Consider the following 17602-nt stretch of genomic DNA (forward strand, 5'->3'; position numbering starts at 1 on the left):
TGCAGCTTCTCAGGAAAGTGGTGCCTAGCCTTTGCATCCTCCTGGTCTTGGGCTGCTCTGAGGGCTCAAGAAGCTCCTGGTATAACTTGGACAAGCCCCCAGAACTGTCTAATTTCTATCAGTCTCATAGGACTATACTATGGGCTGCAGTGCTACCCAGGATTTCCGCCGTGCTGTGGCTGTGTTCTGTGATGCTGCCCCAACATGCCCGCTACATTAGCACTTTGAGGGTGGTCCTTTGATGACAGCTTTATAGACAGGTCTTTCACAGTGTCTGTGCTGGGGAAATTCTTCCCCAGCTTGATCTAAGACTGTTTACACTGCCCTGGTCTTTTCATTTGGTATAAAGCCTAGGGGCCAGAAACTCACCCAATAAGACTACTTTGGTGAGGGTGCCCCTTAGCTATCAAACAATAACAGTGCTTAGTACTTACAAAGCACTTTTAATCTTCAAAATATTAAAGACAGCTTCACAACAACTCTTGAGAGACAGGTAAGGCAGTACGAAGCTATACGAATTACCTTTTTCGGAATAATGAAAAGGGCACTGATGGTATTTTTTTAGCCAAAATATTTTACTCCAGCCTTAGCACAAAACACTGAGATTTCATGATCTCATTTTTTCCAGAAAGATTATATAGTCTCAAAAGTTGTACTGTAATTTTAATCATGACCATACAAATTATTTCATTTACTGAAATCTTTATTTGCTCATTGAAAATAAAACGTTAAGTTCAATTTTATTATTCTGTGAAACACAAAATAAGCATGTGTACAGCTTTCCTAAACTACACTAAACAGAACATTTTAGGTTACAGTGATCATAAAAAGAATATAGGAACTCCATGTAGCTGAAGTTAGACTAATCAAAGAAATATCCTTTACTCCGTGTCAGAAGTAATAGAACAAGCAGAAAATGTAGATGGAAAAAAATGGTTATTTTAAAAAAGGTCTCCGTGCTTTTCTTAAAGAGATGCTGATATTTTTGAAGTTCAACAAGAAAAAGGTTTTTAACAGCAACTCTTTTACTGTTAACTTCACACATTATAAAGCTGTATAGTCTACAGATATTTATGAGCTTGGCATATCTTTATACACCTCTACCCCGATATAACGCTGTCCTCGGGAGCCAAAAAAATCTTACCGCGTTATAGGTGAAACCACGTTATATTGAACTTGCTTTGATCCTCCAGAGTGTGCAGCCCCGCCCCTCTGAAGCACTGCTTTACCGCGTTATATCCGAATTTGTGTTACGTCGGGTCGCGTTATATTGGGGTAGAGGTGTATTTATTTAAGGAAGCCACTAATACAGTGTAAAGTGGCTTTTGCTCCTGTAATTTAATTCATTACAGACCAAGGGGCAATTTTTGTGACTCACCTCACCAAGATGAGAATCCCCTAAGGGTCCCTTTGTTTCAGGATTAGCAATAATGATGCGAACTCCAGGGAGGATCTATTAAAAGACAAAGTGAGTCATATTCTGTAAGAAACCAGATGATGTACATGTCTGTTTATGTAACTATACAAATGATACTTGTCCCCAGAAGCCCTTTACCTGACTCGTTAAAAAAATCTTTAAAATACTTGACATATTACTTAAGGAATGGTATTAGCTAGTTGTGATAGATACACCTAATTCTGTGCTGTTACACATTGCCAGGGCCACCCGGGGTGGGAGGTGGGCGGGGGCGGGAAGTGGGGCAATTTGCCCCAGGCCCCGGACCGCACAGGGGCCCCGTGTGCCGCTCCGAGTTTTCGGCGGCACTTCAACGGCGGGCTCTTCCCTCACTCTGGGTCTTCGGTGGTGGGTCCTTCAGTGCAGTGGAAGACTCGGAGCGAGTGAAGGACCCGCTGCTGAAGTGCTGCTGAAGCCTTGGAGCGCCACCCGGTGAGTACAAGCGCCGCTGCAAGTGGCGGGAAAAAAAAAAAGCCGTGATTGGCGGCAGCTCTACCGCCGTCGCTTCATTCTTTGGCTGCAATTCGGCGGCAGGTCCTTCCCCCCGAGAGGGACCCACCGCTGAATTGCCGCCGAAGACCCGGCCCTGTCCCAGGCCCCCTGAATCCTCTGGGCGGCCCTGCAGATTGCTGCCAGTAAACTTTCTGATAAGAAAATCCCTGTCTTTCCTGTTTATCAGTCAAGGGATTCAGATGTGGAAGAAACCTGCACAAGAGAGTAAACCAATCCAGACTGACTGTATTTAGGAAATGCTGCAAACCCTCCTCTTCATAAAAGCCTGTTGTAAGAATGACACAACACTGACACCCCCATCCTACTAAAATAAATAAATAATTTTTAAAAATACTGAATAGGCTCTAAAACATTCAAAACCAAAAACTCTACCCCAAATAGAGATTTTACTCAGAAATGGGACAAGAACCAGTGACTACAGGAAATCCACTATGGACTTTGCTATGGCTTCCTATGGAAGGTGCCCAGACACTATAAGAACAGATGGCAGGATAAAACCCTGATAGACAGATAATGTCTTCTGCCAAAGATAATGTTCACATGGGGAAAAATAATGAATATATTATGGTGCCAAGAGCCTCCGTTTCAGTTCTTTAAACTAGACTGTCTGGATGCTCAGGGCAGCAGTAATGGATCCTTTCACACTTACAGAGACTGGATCAAATTTAGTCTAGCTTGGAATCAATAAGTAAATACGTAGCTCTTAGATAGAGCTTTTCATCAGTAGATCTCAAAGTGCTCTACACAGACAATCAACCCCATTTTACAGAGGAGGAAACTGAGGCACGGGGAGGTAAAATGACTTGTCCACGATCACCCACTTGGCCAGTGACAGAGTCAGGTATAGAACCCAGGTTCCTTGAGTCCCTGCCCAGTGGTCTAACCACTAGCCCACACTGCTTCCCATACATCCCAAAGATGTTTCCCCTGCCAGATGTCTGGTGGCCTATGAATAATGTGGGAATGTTTTGGTGGTCTCAGTCCAATTTCCAGGGGACGTGTGTCATCATTAAAACCTCCACTGCCAAGAAAGGTGCCAGTAGTTGTCTCAAAAGCAAGTCAGAGGACTGCATAGGCAGATAGTGAACTATGATCTCAGGAGTATGAACAGAAGGGGATAAGTTGTTGGAGTAATGTTAAGAGATCTGTCAATGCTACTGTGCTGTAAGTCTCTGTGGATAACGACAGGACTGCAGTTTGTCCAGTGTTAGAGCTTTCCTCAGCACTGAATTCACCTTAGAAAAATTAACAAAGTGGAAATTAAAGAAATGTTTAATAGTACGGAAGCCATGTTCAGTACTTACTTTTCCTGATTCCATTAGGGGCAAACTATGAGGTGATCCTCTCTCTACTAAACGAACTCTGTAAAATAAACATAACAATAGCGTGCATCAGACCTGATTGCATGTATGGGGATTTTATTTCAATCGGGTATTTTTTAACAAGGTATCCAGGACAGCTTCATGGTTGCAATACTGAACATAAATTCAGGAAGGATGACATTGGTGCGATGGTAAATAATATCCAGTACAGGAAACTCTGTATAACATAACTGGGGGAATAATGAAAAAAGGCATTAATGAACATTTGTTCAAATATAGAACTCCGCAATGGTATTTGCAGCCTTTTATTTATTTCCAGTAGACTTTTTGTTCAGAGAATATTCAGAGAAAAATCTGTTCACAACAAAAAGAATCAATCTTCAGTTTCCCACAATCTATTTATAGGTGTTTCAATCATCCAGTCAAGGCACAGCAACTTGTGGCTTAGGTGACCAATCAGGCTCCAAGAACACCTAGTAGTGAAAGACATGGTCATAGTGAGTAGCTCACAACTAAACAACAGACTGATATGGGTCTGTATTTGCAACCTTTGTTTGTCTATTTTAGTGGAGAGTGTGTTTGGCAAACATTTTAAACAACCAATGAATTTGTGAAATGGAAAGTTTATTTGCTGCCTGGGACTGACCTCTTTCCTAGTTGAGACATTTGGGTTCCCACTCTCCATGGAAATGCTACCTTCCTTGCCAAGTGATTCACTTATACACTAGAGAAACTAGTCTGGCACCCTGGAATTCTCCCTTTAGAGGTGTATTAGCCTCTGGGAAAATTACTGGACTTGAAGTCTGTTTTAAGGAGTCCTAAGAAGACTGATCTGCAATACACAACTTGCTGAAGGAGTCTTGGTGATGCATGTGCATTGCTGTGAGTAAGCGAAGGCCCTAAACAAACTATTCAAACTCTAAACTCCTACCCAGGGTACAGCAAGGTACTATGGGCTAGGAGCAATCATGGCAGATCTCCCCTTTTGTGATTCATCACTTGGTCAACTTACAGGTGGAGTACCACTTACACTTCAGCTTGTTCCATTTAGCCTGCTCTGCCATGATAGGAAGGAGGAACAATTACAGAGCTCAGTGAATGGTCTCATTTAGAGAACAAAGCCTTGGAAATTTCAGCCCCTACAGAAAGAGGAAAGTGTGGGAAGCATTTCTCTCACTGCTGACCCCAAAACCAGCCATAACAGCTAGGATTGCAATGAACAGGCAGGAATGCTGAACCACAGCTTTTGTTCCTGGTATTAGGGGCAAAGAATCTGGTGTGAAGGTGAAATGGGCATGGCCAGACACTGAGCCTTGTAGACAATTCTGAACTGTTTCTAGTAATTGCAGGAATTGAGGCACTTCCCAATTGCCTTGAACTGGGGAAGAGGATAAGGTTCAGAAACTCAAGTCTGCCTGTGGAAAAATGCAACCAAAAAAGAGGCTCGCTACAAATAGCTTGCTCAGCTCTAACCAGGCAGAAAGTACGTGAGACAGCTGTAGCTAAAATAAAATTGTGCAGAACACTTGAGTTCCAGTCATTTGTTTTAAGTAGTGCCTAATCATGTTGGTAACTAACCATGCACTCGCGTTTTCAATGCTTTCACGTTTTAAATTTTCAAATAGACAAGTTCACAATATTTAAGGAAATGCAGAAGACAAATATGGACTGACACATAAGGTAATTCCTAAGTGATGTGTACTATAGCAGTGGTTCACAACCAGGAGTCCAGGGCCCCCTGAGGGGCTGCAAACAGGTTTGAGGGGGGTCCGCTAAGCATGGCCAATGTTAGACTTGCTGAGGCCCAGGGCAGAAAGCCGAAGTGCTGCCACCTGGGGCTGAAGCTGAAGCCTGAGCAACTTAGCTTTGTGGGGCCCCCTGTGGTGCGGGGCCCTGTGCAATTGCCCTGCTTGCTACCTTCTAATGCTGTCCCTGGCTTTTATATGCAGAAGAACAGTTGTTGTGGCACTGGTGTGCTGGGGAGTTTTTATAGTATGTTAGGGGGGACCTTGGAAAGAAAAGGACTGAGAACCCTGGTACTATAGAACTGAGTCTATTCTATGAAAGTTGATGTATATGAGACAAAGAAAATGGAGGAAATAAAAATGGTAAATTTCCAGACAGATCTTTTTGCTCAGTAGTAAGGATTAATTTGACTGGTGATCTGAGTATTGTATAAGCAACAGCTTTTTTCCAAGATGTTCTATAACAGGGTTCGGCAACCTTTCAGAAGTGGTGTGCCGAGTCTTCATTTATTCACTCTAATTTAAGGTTTCGCGTGCCAGTAATACATTTTAACGTTTGTAGAAGGTCTCTTTCGATAAGTCTATAATATAAAACTATTGTATGTAAAGTAAATAAGGATTTTCAAGTGTTTAAGAAGCTTCATTTAAAATTAAATTAAAATGCAGAGCCCCCGGGACCAGTGGCCAGGACCCAGGCACTGTGAGTGCCACATAAAATCAGCTTACGTGCCGCCTTCAGCACCCGTGCCATAGGTTGCCTACCCCGGGATATATAATAAGACAGAAAATATCATATTGCCTTTATATAAATCCATGGTACACCCATATCTTGAATACTGCATGCAGATGTGGTCACCCCATTTTACAAAAGGTATACTGGAATTGGAAAAGGTACAGAAGATGGCAACAAACATTATTAGGGATATGAAACAGCTTCCATATGAGGAGAGATTAATAAGACTGGGACTTTTCAGCTTGGAAAATGGATGACTAAGGGGGGGATATGATAGAAGTCTATAAAATCATGACTGTCGTGGAGAAAGTAAATAAGGAAGTGTTATTTGCTCCTTCTCATAACAGAAAAACTAGGGGCCACCAAATGAAATTAATAGGCAGCAGGTTTAAAACAAACAAAAGGATGTATTTTTTCACACAATGAACAGTCCACCTATGGAACTCTTTGCCAGAGGATGTTATGAAGGCCAAGACTATAAAAGGGTTCTAAAAAGAACTAGATAAATTCAAGGAGGATAGGTCCATCAACGGCTATTTGCCAGGATGGTCAGGGATGGTGTTCCTAGCCTCTGTTTGCCAAAAGCTGGGAATGGGCAACAGAGGATGGATCACTTGATGGTTACCTGTTCTGTTCCTTCCCGCTGGGGCACCTGGCATTGGCCACTGTCAGAAGACAGGATACTGGACTAGATGGACCTTTGGTCTGACTCAGTATGGCCATTATTATGTTCTTATATAAAACCCAGGAGGCAATTGTTCTGCATACTCAGCATGGTTGAGGCATGACCTGGAGAACTGTATCCAGTTCTGTGTTCCTCACTTCAAGAAAGATGTGAACAAATTGGAAAAGAGTCCAGAGGAGAATAACAAAACTGATAGAAAACATGACCTTTGAGGACAGATTGAAGGAATTGGGCACGTTTAGTCTAGAGAATGTTTAGTCTTCAAATTGTAAAAGGTTGTTATAAAGAAGAGACAGACCAACGGTAAAACAAGAAGTAATTGGCAGCAAGAGAAATTTAGGTTGGATATTAGGAAAAAAACTAATTATAAGGATAATTAAACACTGGCGCAGGCTATCTACGAAGGTTATAAAATCTCTGTCTTTGGAATTTTTAAAGAACAGGTTGCACAAACACCAGTCATGAATGGTCTATGTATACTTAATCCCACCTCAGCATGAGGGTTAGGTGTATGGACTAGATGACCTCTTGAGGTCCCTTCCAGGCCTATATATCTATGATTACAAGTTAGAAAGACTTCTAAAATCTTAAATCCAGAAAGAATATTATGCCTGATATAAGACAAAGTAAGCCTTTCACTGTGCCAAGGTGTTCACCGCTGTCACAGATCAGGTTGGAAAAAAATCCATGCTAACACTGTTTTAAACTGTGCCCCCACAATAAGCTCCACCCCCGAAGTACTGGTGTGCAGATGTTCTGACTGTGATCACACATGCTCTTTGGGCTCTTTGGGCTTGAGCTCCTCCTCAGTGGGGTCTGAATACACCCATGGTCTCTGCTGGACTCTGTGATGGGCTCACCTCACTGCCCAGTGATGCTCATATGCCCCACCAGGCTGTTAGAGCCTGACCCATTGTGGGGGCCTCACAGGCCCCACTGGGCTCTGCTAGGTTCCTTAGGGTTGGCTTCTTGGTTGGGGTGGAGAAAGTAGCAGTGCTCTCCAAAGCTCATTCACTGGTAGTGCCAAAACGAGCCGTCACTCTCAGTAGGTTGTGCAGATCATAACTATAGCCTCTACTCTCCTTTTAAGAGCCGTGATCTAGTTAATACTTTGTTATTGTTGTGTAACGGAATTAGTTCCCTTGGAGATGAATGGCACAGTTCATACCACTTAGAGATATGGTTTCATATTCTGCAACACAGTAGAAAGCATGGGTCTTGTTAGATCCTTGGCTGCTCCTGGATAGCAGCTGCTTAGATAGCAACTGTGACCAAGAGTGATTTTCTAGGTATACTTAATCCTGCCTCAGTTTGGTGGTGAGGTGCATGGACTAGGGGTGACCTCTTGCGGCCCCTTCTGGCCTTATATGTCTAAGATAAATTAGAAAGACTTCCCTCTAAAGTACTCTACCTGGCAGGAAGAGTGAGGACTTTTTACACTTATCCAAGCCACTGTGACTTTCAGACTAAACTACTGTAGTGTTCCCTCTGTGAGGCGATACCTTGAGATCACGTGGAAGCTAAAGTTAGACAGCTGCATTCTGGCTGCATACTACGTCGTGTGTTTAATCTGGAAACACTTTTCACTGTTTGACTGACTGCCACAGAACTCCCGGTTAGGGTTTAAGGTGTTGGTTTCGACCTGTCATAGATTCATAGATCCTAGGACTGGAAGGGACCTTGAGAGGTCATCAAGTCCAGCTCCCTGCCCTTATGGCAGGACCAAATACTGTCTAGACCATCCCTGATAGACATTTATCTAACCTACTCTTAAATATCTCCAGAGATGGAGATTCCACAACCTCCCTAGGCAATTTATTCCAGTGTTTAACCACCCTGAGAGTTAGGAAGTTTTTCCTAATGTCCAATCTAAATCTCCCTTGCTGCAGTTTAAGCCCATTGCTTCTTGTTCTATCCTTAGAGGCTAAGGTGAACAAGTTTTCTCCCTCCTCCTTATGACACCCTTTTAGATACCTGAAAACTGCTATCATGTCCCCTCTCAGTCTTCTCTTTTCCCAACTAAACAAATCCAATTTTTTCAGTCTTCCTTCATAGGTCATGTTCTCTAGGCCTTTAATCATTCTTGTTGCTCTTCTCTGGACCCTCTTCAATTTCTCCACATCTTTCTTGAAATTTAGTGCCCAGAACTGGACACAATACTCCAGTTGAGGCCTAACCAGGGCAGAGTAGAGCGGAAGAATGACTTCTCGTGTCTTGCTCACAACACACCTGTTAATGCATCCCAGAATCATGTTTGCTTTTTTTGCAACAGCATCACACTGTTGACTCTCATTTAGCTTGTGGTCCACTATAACCCCTAGATCTCTTTCTGCCGTACTCCTTCCTAGAAAGTCTCTTTCCATTCTGTATGTGTGAAACTGATTGTTCCTTCCTAAGTGGAGCACTTTGCATTTGTCTTTATTAAACTTCATCCTATTTACCTCAGACAATCTAACCCATGACCAATACAGTTTATGAGGAACTCAGGCAGGTGTCCCACAGTGGTTTAGGTATATCAGATTAAGTTGACAAATTTCAATATGGTGCGGGAGAGGGTCTTTAAGAAACTATGAGATAGTAACATTCTTGCACTGAAACTAGGACTGCCATGTTCCCAATGCAAGTCACTGGAAAATGCTGATGAAACAGTGTCACCACCGAGTTAAAAGACCCTTGCTCTGCTACACTTATTAAAATATAGGTCAGAATTTTCAGGAGCACTTAAATCCCACCGGAAGTCCATTGGACTTAGTAACTATGGGTAAAAATTTCAAAGTTGCTGAAGTGCGTTAGGTACCTAAGGAATATGCAGCAGCCATTTTTTAAAAAAGACTCACTTGCATTAAATAGGCACATTTTCACAATACCAGGAAGACAAGGGACATTTACCTGGGGGCAGAATAAGGGCTACATTACTACTAATTTTTATATTTTCTCTTCTATAAAAAGCAAATTAGTGTTAGAAAACAACAAAGGGTTTAATGGTCTCTTTAAAACAAGACCGAGCTCAAATGTTACATAGGAATTTACTTGTAGACAGGCAGAGAACTACAATGCTTCACCGGAAAAGAACAAATGGGTAAGTCATAAACATATAACACTATATTTAAACTTATAAAACAAATTAATATTTTATATCAGGGTTCTCAAACTTTGTCTTGAATCTTTCTATGTTCAGGAAAAAAAAACCCTAAAAACAATTGCACTTCCCCACAGTTTACTACAACACCACAAAGAACTGAAAATCTGATACTTTCCAAGAATATGAGTAATAAAGTACAGCAGCTTAGATCAATATAATTATAATAAGAAGGGGTGTCAAAAGTACTAATGTTATTTCCTAAAGCACCTTTGGTGTTATCTCACAGTTCTGTTAAAAAAGATTATACCTCACAGCAGCTAAAATAAAACTGCACAAACATTCTAGGATATCATAACATTCACTGATTGTGTGACACCTACCCTCCCCACATCCCTTCTCAAATTCCCCTGGGCCCAGGGATGAAGATAGCAAGTCTCACGCACACTGGGCTCAGAGGCAGGAAGTGGGGCCTCCTTTAGTGCAGTGGCCTGGTGCATAGGAACTGTGGGCAGAGCATGGCATTCAGAGGTCTGCCAGCACTGCGAGCTCCATGTAGGTCTGATGTGGCAGGACGTCAATGAGGATGCTGAGCTGGGACTGACCATTGCTGTAGCAGTCCCCAGGGTTTAGGGAGTCAGACCCAAGGTGGGACCATCACTGGCTGGGACCAACTGGTTACTCTCCAGCTGTACCAGCACCACATGGGAGGCAGTGCATCACTCCAGGCAGGAACTACCAGGGTGTTGGCCCTTCCTGGGACCTAACCCAACCAGCGAGAGGGACTATATGCCTGCAACAGCTCCTCCCCCATGCGAGCAGTTGAGCTCCAGCACTGGGGAATGGGGAAGAAGACCACACTAAGAGCCTCCACAGAACTAATGGCCCACTTCACACAGTGGCTGCTGCCATGATGGGGGCACCGAAGAGGAAGTGAACAGCTGTGGCAGATGGGAAAGAGAACCCTTCTGGTAAGCCCAGTTTGCCCCACCCCACTGCCCAGGTATGAGTGACGGTTCAGTGGCAAATGGAGGAAAGACTCTGGGATACCGCAGGGCAGCACCGAGGTGGAGCCAAATGGGGCAGAAGGGAGCCCCTAGAGTACTGTAGATGGTGCTTCAGCCAAAGAGAAAAGCAAAGTGGGGACAGGGAGGAGCTGAGCTGGGGAACAGGGCATGGGTGAGGATGAGGGGAATGAGAGGCGCTGGGATGCTGAGGGGAGAAATATGGGGAAGCAGGAAAGCCGCTGAGCTGCTGTGGGCAGGGCTGAGCTAGGGAGCAGAGCACCGAATGGAGCAGAGGAGCCCCTAGGCAGAGCTCTGGCTCCTTCTGCCCTACCCCCTGGCTGAGCAGAGCTCTGAATCTGCTCCAGTAGTACTACACCCCTAGACAGAAGAGAGGCAACTGGTGGCTTTCCTGCACCCATGTCTCCCCAGAGGCATGCCCCATAGATTGCGAACATCTGTGCTATATGCAATTCTTACTGCACTGGAAATAATAACCTCCCCTATTTAAAATGTCTCAGTTGACAGATTAAAATCCTGGCATGGTTTTCTGAGGTTAACAAATCACAGATAATCATGGATATTGCCCAAAATACTACTCCAGCGGTAGGAGGAGTGTCCATAAAGTGGTGGTGAAAACTGCTTCAATTATAATTAAGGCTAAGATTATGCCACGGAGGTCACAGATTCCTCGACTTTCAGAGACCTCCATGACATTTCCCAGCCCAGGGTGGCAGGCCAGTGCTGACAGCTGGAGTGCCGAGCCGCCATAAGCGGTGGAGGGACTCTGCAGCTCCCAGCTGCCACGGGTGGCAGGTGCTGGACCCCCCCCACCTTTCTGCAGTGGAGCTCGGGCTCTGATTCCCCCCTCTGACCCATTTTGTCACGGTTATTTTTTAGTAAAAGTCAGTCAGAGATCACAGGCTTCTGTGAATTTTGGTTTATTGCCCGTGACCTGTCCCTGACTTTTACTAAAAATAACCGTGACAAAATCTTAACCTTAATTATAATCCAAACAAGCTGCACAAGAGCAGTGGAGAAAGCGGCGCTAGTGGCACTTATTTAAGTGCTAAGGAAAGACAGCAATGAAAGGCATCGTGCTGCTTGGTTTGCTGGCTGGGGCTGGCAAGGGAAGTAAGATTAGAAGAAGAAAAAGTAAGTGTTATCAGTCTGAAAGGCTACGACCTTGGGATCATACATTCTATTAAAACAGTTTTAAAAGCCCCATTTTGAGTCTAAGCTACCACTGCAGCTCAGGTTAAACAAACTGACAGTCCATCTTTGCTCTGATGGCTTAGCACAACACAAGAAACCCTCAAAAGAATTACAGCTGTAATACAGTTACTCTGGAATTTTTAGAGTGAATTTCAGTTCTCTGAACAGGCAGACCTTGGAATTTACAAAATGTAACCACTAGGGACAGTAAAAATCCTCCTCCTACAAACTGCTTGGATACCTTTTTATTTGCATCATTTTCAGTTCTTTCATCTAAATTTCAGCTTCCCATCTCTGCACTATTCTAAATATCAAATACTGACAGCTTACTTTCAGCTTGTGGTAGAACAGTTCCTATACCTAAATACGAAGGCGCTGGGAGGAAACATTTCCTGATAGTGACTAGGAAGTGCAGTAGTTCTTGAGGTCTGCAATGTCTATTGTGTTAGACCAAGTCATCTCATTAGACTATTAACTTTACAATGGTTATATTTAGTGTGACTGGATATTTTATCACTGATCCACCTACCCTGAGATTTGTGTAACACTAACACTGACCTTCCCTAAAGTGCTGTTCAATATATCTCAATTATTAAATTTAGATCTTACTTTGCTTCCGCTCTCAAATTCTTTCATCTTCTGCCGGACAGTAAGGCAAGCACGAACTTAACAAGATTTTTTCTAAATTAAAACTAAGTATTTTTTCCTCATACATATGTCATAAGGAAGTCTGGTATAGCCAGCATCTTTTGGTGCATACAAGTCTAAGCTGGAATTCTAGTTAGCCACAGGGAGAATGGCTTCACACAATCTTATTGTTCACAAATAAATATTTACCACACTGTATTTGATTAGAGGGGCAGTTTTTAAAACACTATCTATATCAGCAAGAGAATCTTGTGTAAAGTGGTCAGGAAGTACTATATTTGAACTTAAAATATGGTTTGAGACGAATTACATTTCAATATTTGTTAATTATAGCAAAATATTTCTGAAGGCAGGAGGAATACCTGTCAGGTTTGTCTAATCATTGAGAGAAGCTACCAGCTTCTGCTTCCTCTCTGTTATCAACACACCTTAATGAAGATAAATTCGTTGAAACTGGTTATGTCTACACTGGCAAGTTTCTGTGCAACAAGTTATATCACTTTTATTAAAGCGCTGGAATTAAACCGCTGTTGTGTGTCCACACTGTGCTCCTTGTCATGGTGGAGCACATTCATATTAGTAGCTCTTGCAACGGTCAAGAGAGCCGTGCATTGTGGTAGCTATCCCACTGTGCAACTGGCCACAGGGTGCTTTGGGAAGGGTTTGCAACGCCTCATGGGGTAGGAACAGTGTCATAAGATGCAGGTTTCCCAATCCCATTGTTCCATGGGCATCCTACTACATTGCGAGCTGCTTGTCAACTGAAGCGTGTGTGTGTGGAGTGGGGGGGGAGGCGGACAGAGTGTGTGACCGGGAGTATGTATGTGTATGGAGGGCAGGGGGGAGAGACAGTGTGTTTTGGGGGACAGAGAGTGTGTCAGCATGCTGTCTTGTAAGTTCAGACAGCGGCAGGAAGCAACCAGTCCTGAGGCAGAGAGAGGGGGAAACCCCCAAATCAGCCCCCGCCTCTCTCCCCAGCTCTCTGCACAGCAATCTATCTCTCTCTCTCTCTCTCACACACACACACACACACACACACACACACACACACACACAGTGTTCAATAGCACAAGCATTTCACATGAATGGTTTGCTTTGTGACCCGGAGGAGATCAGCACAGCACACAACACAGCACACAACGGCTGACAGAAACGGAGCTTTCAAAGGGGAGGGGCACATGTCTCCAGGGCAGCTGATTTCAAAACAATGAGCAGAGCGGCCACTTGAGGGATTATGGGACACTTCTGGAGGCCAATTGATTGCTTTCTGCGCTGTAATGTGTTTACACTGCCAATACAGCTCTGGAACCTCTGTGCTTTAAGGCTTATGACTCTCATCGAGGTGGTTTTTTTGCAACGCTGCAACTGAGGAGCTTTTGCGAACTAGGTGGCTTGGCAGTGTGTACACCTCGGGAGTTACACTGCAGAAAGCTGCTTTACTGTGTAGTAACTTGCCAGTGTAGACAAAGCCTAAAAGAAGCTATACCTTTCCTAGGCTAGAAAGGTGACTAGGAAAGTGAACCAATGAATGTACCCTCCTCTCCCCACACAGCATTGCCTTATATCAGAATAAAAGAATACTGGAAACGAATGTCAATATTGAAACATACAAATCGATGTCAATATTTTAACAGTCAATACTGATCATGAACAAGTCCTAAAATACCATTTCATAGTAACCAGGAGCTAAAAAAGGAAGAGCCAGAGTAAATAACCATCCATGTTAGTAAATGCACCAGAGACAACAGTTTATCCATTACATCTACTGTAGTTATGTAGGAATTAACACAGAACTCATGAAACTAACAGTACCTAATATCCTAAGAGAAGTCAGGAAGAATGACAGTGATTGTGTCCGATCATGCCCTGCAAAATTATTCTCCTTCTACATTTAACTTTGTTTGTGGCACCCCTCCACACACACATTTCACATTTTTCTTGTAAAATTACTTTCCTAGCTTTCCTATGTCTGACCATCTCCTTCTCTTTTCTTTTGTCCTCCTTGCCTTTCACCTCACTCTTAATTCTTCTTACTTTCTTTCTCCTTTCATTCATAGTAGGGCAGAAAGGGACCTCAAAAGGTCATCTAGTCCTAATTTCTGCTGTTCCACCAATTTTCTTCCTGTGTTCACTATGTTCTTACACCCGGATTTCCCCCAGGTGATTTTACTAAGTAGATGAAGAGCCAGAATGTGCATCTTCTCAATCTCTATTTCTATGAAAACCCTTCTACTACCACATGCTTTTTCTGATCCCTGATAGCATTAATACACATCAGTGCATAAAAATTAAAAACATTCAGATTTTTTATGTATACATTGACAGTTTTTAATTTCTTCCCATTTTATAGCCTTAAATTACTAAAGAGGATGTTTAGGCTTCTGGTTTTGAAAATTTTGGCGAGTGTGTATAAGAAAAGTACAGAATAACTTTGGTCATGTATTGAAAGTCTAAATTCCTTTTTATTGTTAACACTGAAACAATTTTATTTTTAAGCGACAAAGATTTTATGCCACTAAGAGAATTTTTTTTTAATCGAGGTACAGTTTTTACCCCGATGATGCAAACACTTAATGCACACATTTAATTTTAAGCATGAGACGTCCCATTGACTTCACTGGGTCTATTTCATTTTACTAAAGTACTACCTATGCTTAAGTGTTTGCAGCATCAGGGCCTTACTACCATCTTTTAGCCTATAGCTAGAAAATGTTAGAGTGTTAGAAAATTCAAGTACGAGACCAACTAGTAATGGCAATCAAAACCAAAACCAAAAAAACTCAAAATTTATAATTTAGTTCATTATACATTTTAGTGTAAAGTTACATCACCACAATTTTTCAAATTAGTTTTACAATGCCTCAATCTGATTTAAATTAATGATTAAAAATAAATCATGTGATTTAAATTGCTCAACTCTGATGCACACTGAGCAGACATGTCTACAAAGTTGTTCTCTCTCTCTCTCCTGCTAATTTCCAAGGCCATTGGGTCAGGTCTCACAGATTAATGTCTCTCGGAGCAGATGCTCATTTTAAAGCCGTCAATTGATGTCCATCTCAAGATGCCTTTAAACTTTACAACCTAAAGCAAAACAGTCTTTCACTGGCCCACTCAAAAGGAGCACTCAGAGTCAGGCCCTGGCTAGGCCAGGCCTGGCTAGAGGAGGAGATCCTATGCCCTGTGTCCCAGCTTCACCCAGAATTCCTCACTGGAGGAAGCAGCCAGCCCTTTTTAAAAACCTTGTCCGCTGAGCCCTGATTGACTTCTGCCCACTCTCTAGCCACTGGAGGACAAATTCTCCTTGGTTCCACCAGCAACTGATCCAGAGTGGTCTCTCTAGGTAGTTTTTGGGAGTCTAAACTCACTGCTCTTCCTCTCCCACCAAAAGGACACCTTCTTCAGGCTGGGTGCACACAGGCAGCAAGACCTCCAGCAGGGACCATCAAACGCCTGGTACATACCATCACATACATGAACAGGCCTGGATCTCATCACATCCTTGAAACTAATGGCTCTGCAACAGCCAGTCAAAGCAAGAATCGGAGATACTGTATTAGGTAAATGAACCCAGTATGTCTACACTGAAAAAACAACAACAAAGAAAGAAAGAAAGAAAGAAAGAAAGAAAGAAAGAAAGAAAGAAAGAAAGAAAGAAAGAAAGAAAGAAAGAAAGAAAGAAAGAAAGAAAGAAAGAAAGAAAAACCCCACCTATGGCAGCAAGTTGCAGAGCCTGGGTCTACAGACTTGGGCTCACACTTCAGCACTATAAATAGCAGTGTAGATGTTCCTGCTTGGGCTCTGAAACCCAGCGAGGGGGATGGATCTCAGATCCTGAGTGGAAATGTCTACACTGCTATTTGTAGTGCTGTAGCATGAGCCTGAGTCAGTAAAGCCAGGTTTGAGACCCACTGAAAGTTGGTTTCATTTTATTTTATTTTAGTGCAGTGCATGAGCCTAGTGAGAAGCAGAGTGGCCATTCTCCCAAGGATTTATAATCCCAAGAGATTTATGAATAGGTACTAGATAAAGTTAAGAACAAGTATGTTTCCTCAAAACCAAAAGCAATAATGCCGCACAGGTACTCTCTGGGAACAGTGTAATGTTTTAAAATCTCATTCTAGTGCCAGATAGTCTCAAAGATACAGATTGCCTCTTTACAGGCAACTTGAACAAAAAATTCTAAACCGGATGATTCAACTTCTAGTTGAACTTCAGAAAGCTGCCTGCATCCCAAGTCAGATGAAAAAGACTCCGCAGAAAAGATGACTGTGGTGTTGATACTTTGTAAAACTGTTTTCTCTTGCTGGTGATAGTTTGATCCCTTTGATAGGTTTGGATCTTCTCTTTATAATTGCACTTGTATCATGGGGGGAAAGGATTGAGATAAAGCAATCTGGATACATCAATTTCAGTGTTAAACCACCAAACACTGTGCTGTAGTCTTGTTTTATCAGCACATAATCAGAAGGTAGTTACAATAATATAAATTTATTCCTGCCTGTCCCATCCCATCTGCAGCTGGATATTTTCTTCTAGGCTCCTCTTTCCCTTTAAATCTCTTAGCAGAAGAATCACTCAGGATGTATTTTGTAGTTTGCTCGTTTCCTCACCAATTTCAATCACAGAAGTAGAGAGTTTGTCAGAGGAGCTATTAAGTAAAGTGTTGTTCTGAGCCAGCCTCAGGGTCTGGAGCGCTGGGAGTGGTACTAATTATTGCTGCTATGGCAGCTCTGGGAAAAGCCTTAACAGACTGTTCTGTAGTTACACTAAGAAATATTTTCAATTTTGTGATTCTAATAGAGATGGAAAGAAGCTATCAGGTCATCTAAGTCCAACTCCCTGCCAAAGGATTGTTTCCTAAAGTAAATTGTCTAGTGCTATGTCCAGTCTTGTTTAAAATGTCCCAAATGATGGGGCTTCTTCCACTTCCCTTCAGGGACTAATCCTCAGGCTTTTTGCCCATGATATTTTGTATAAATATTCCTTTTCTTAGTTTTAGCTTATTATTCCTAGTTAGACCTCTGAATACAACCTTAACTAATTGCTCTCCATTGTTGGCATTTTCCACCAGTTTCAAATATAGGTTAGCTCATGTTCACCCTTTAACATCACTTGGCCAAGATTTAACTCATCTTTCCCTCACAAAATCAATCCCACCAACCAAGCTCATAGTCACTTTTATTGCTTTCCGAACTCCTC

General features: G+C 42.6%; 1 protein-coding gene across 7 annotated transcripts in view; it reads right to left on the minus strand.

Annotated features, from left to right (window-relative positions):
- Nucleotides 1-17602, minus strand: part of DIP2C (disco interacting protein 2 homolog C) — a 474517-nt gene that overhangs the window by 20684 nt on the left and 436231 nt on the right. For all 7 annotated transcript variants that reach the window (XM_039524924.1, XM_039524922.1, XM_039524928.1 and 4 more), the window contains 2 exons: nt 3274-3331; nt 1379-1453 (listed from right to left, as the gene is read on the minus strand). In XM_039524924.1, the coding sequence (XP_039380858.1) occupies nt 1379-1453; nt 3274-3331 (133 nt within the window). The remainder of the gene's footprint in view (nt 1-1378; nt 1454-3273; nt 3332-17602) is intronic.

This window comes from Mauremys reevesii, linkage group 2 (genome assembly GCF_016161935.1).
Source record: "Mauremys reevesii isolate NIE-2019 linkage group 2, ASM1616193v1, whole genome shotgun sequence".
Lineage (NCBI taxonomy): Eukaryota > Metazoa > Chordata > Testudines > Geoemydidae > Mauremys > Mauremys reevesii.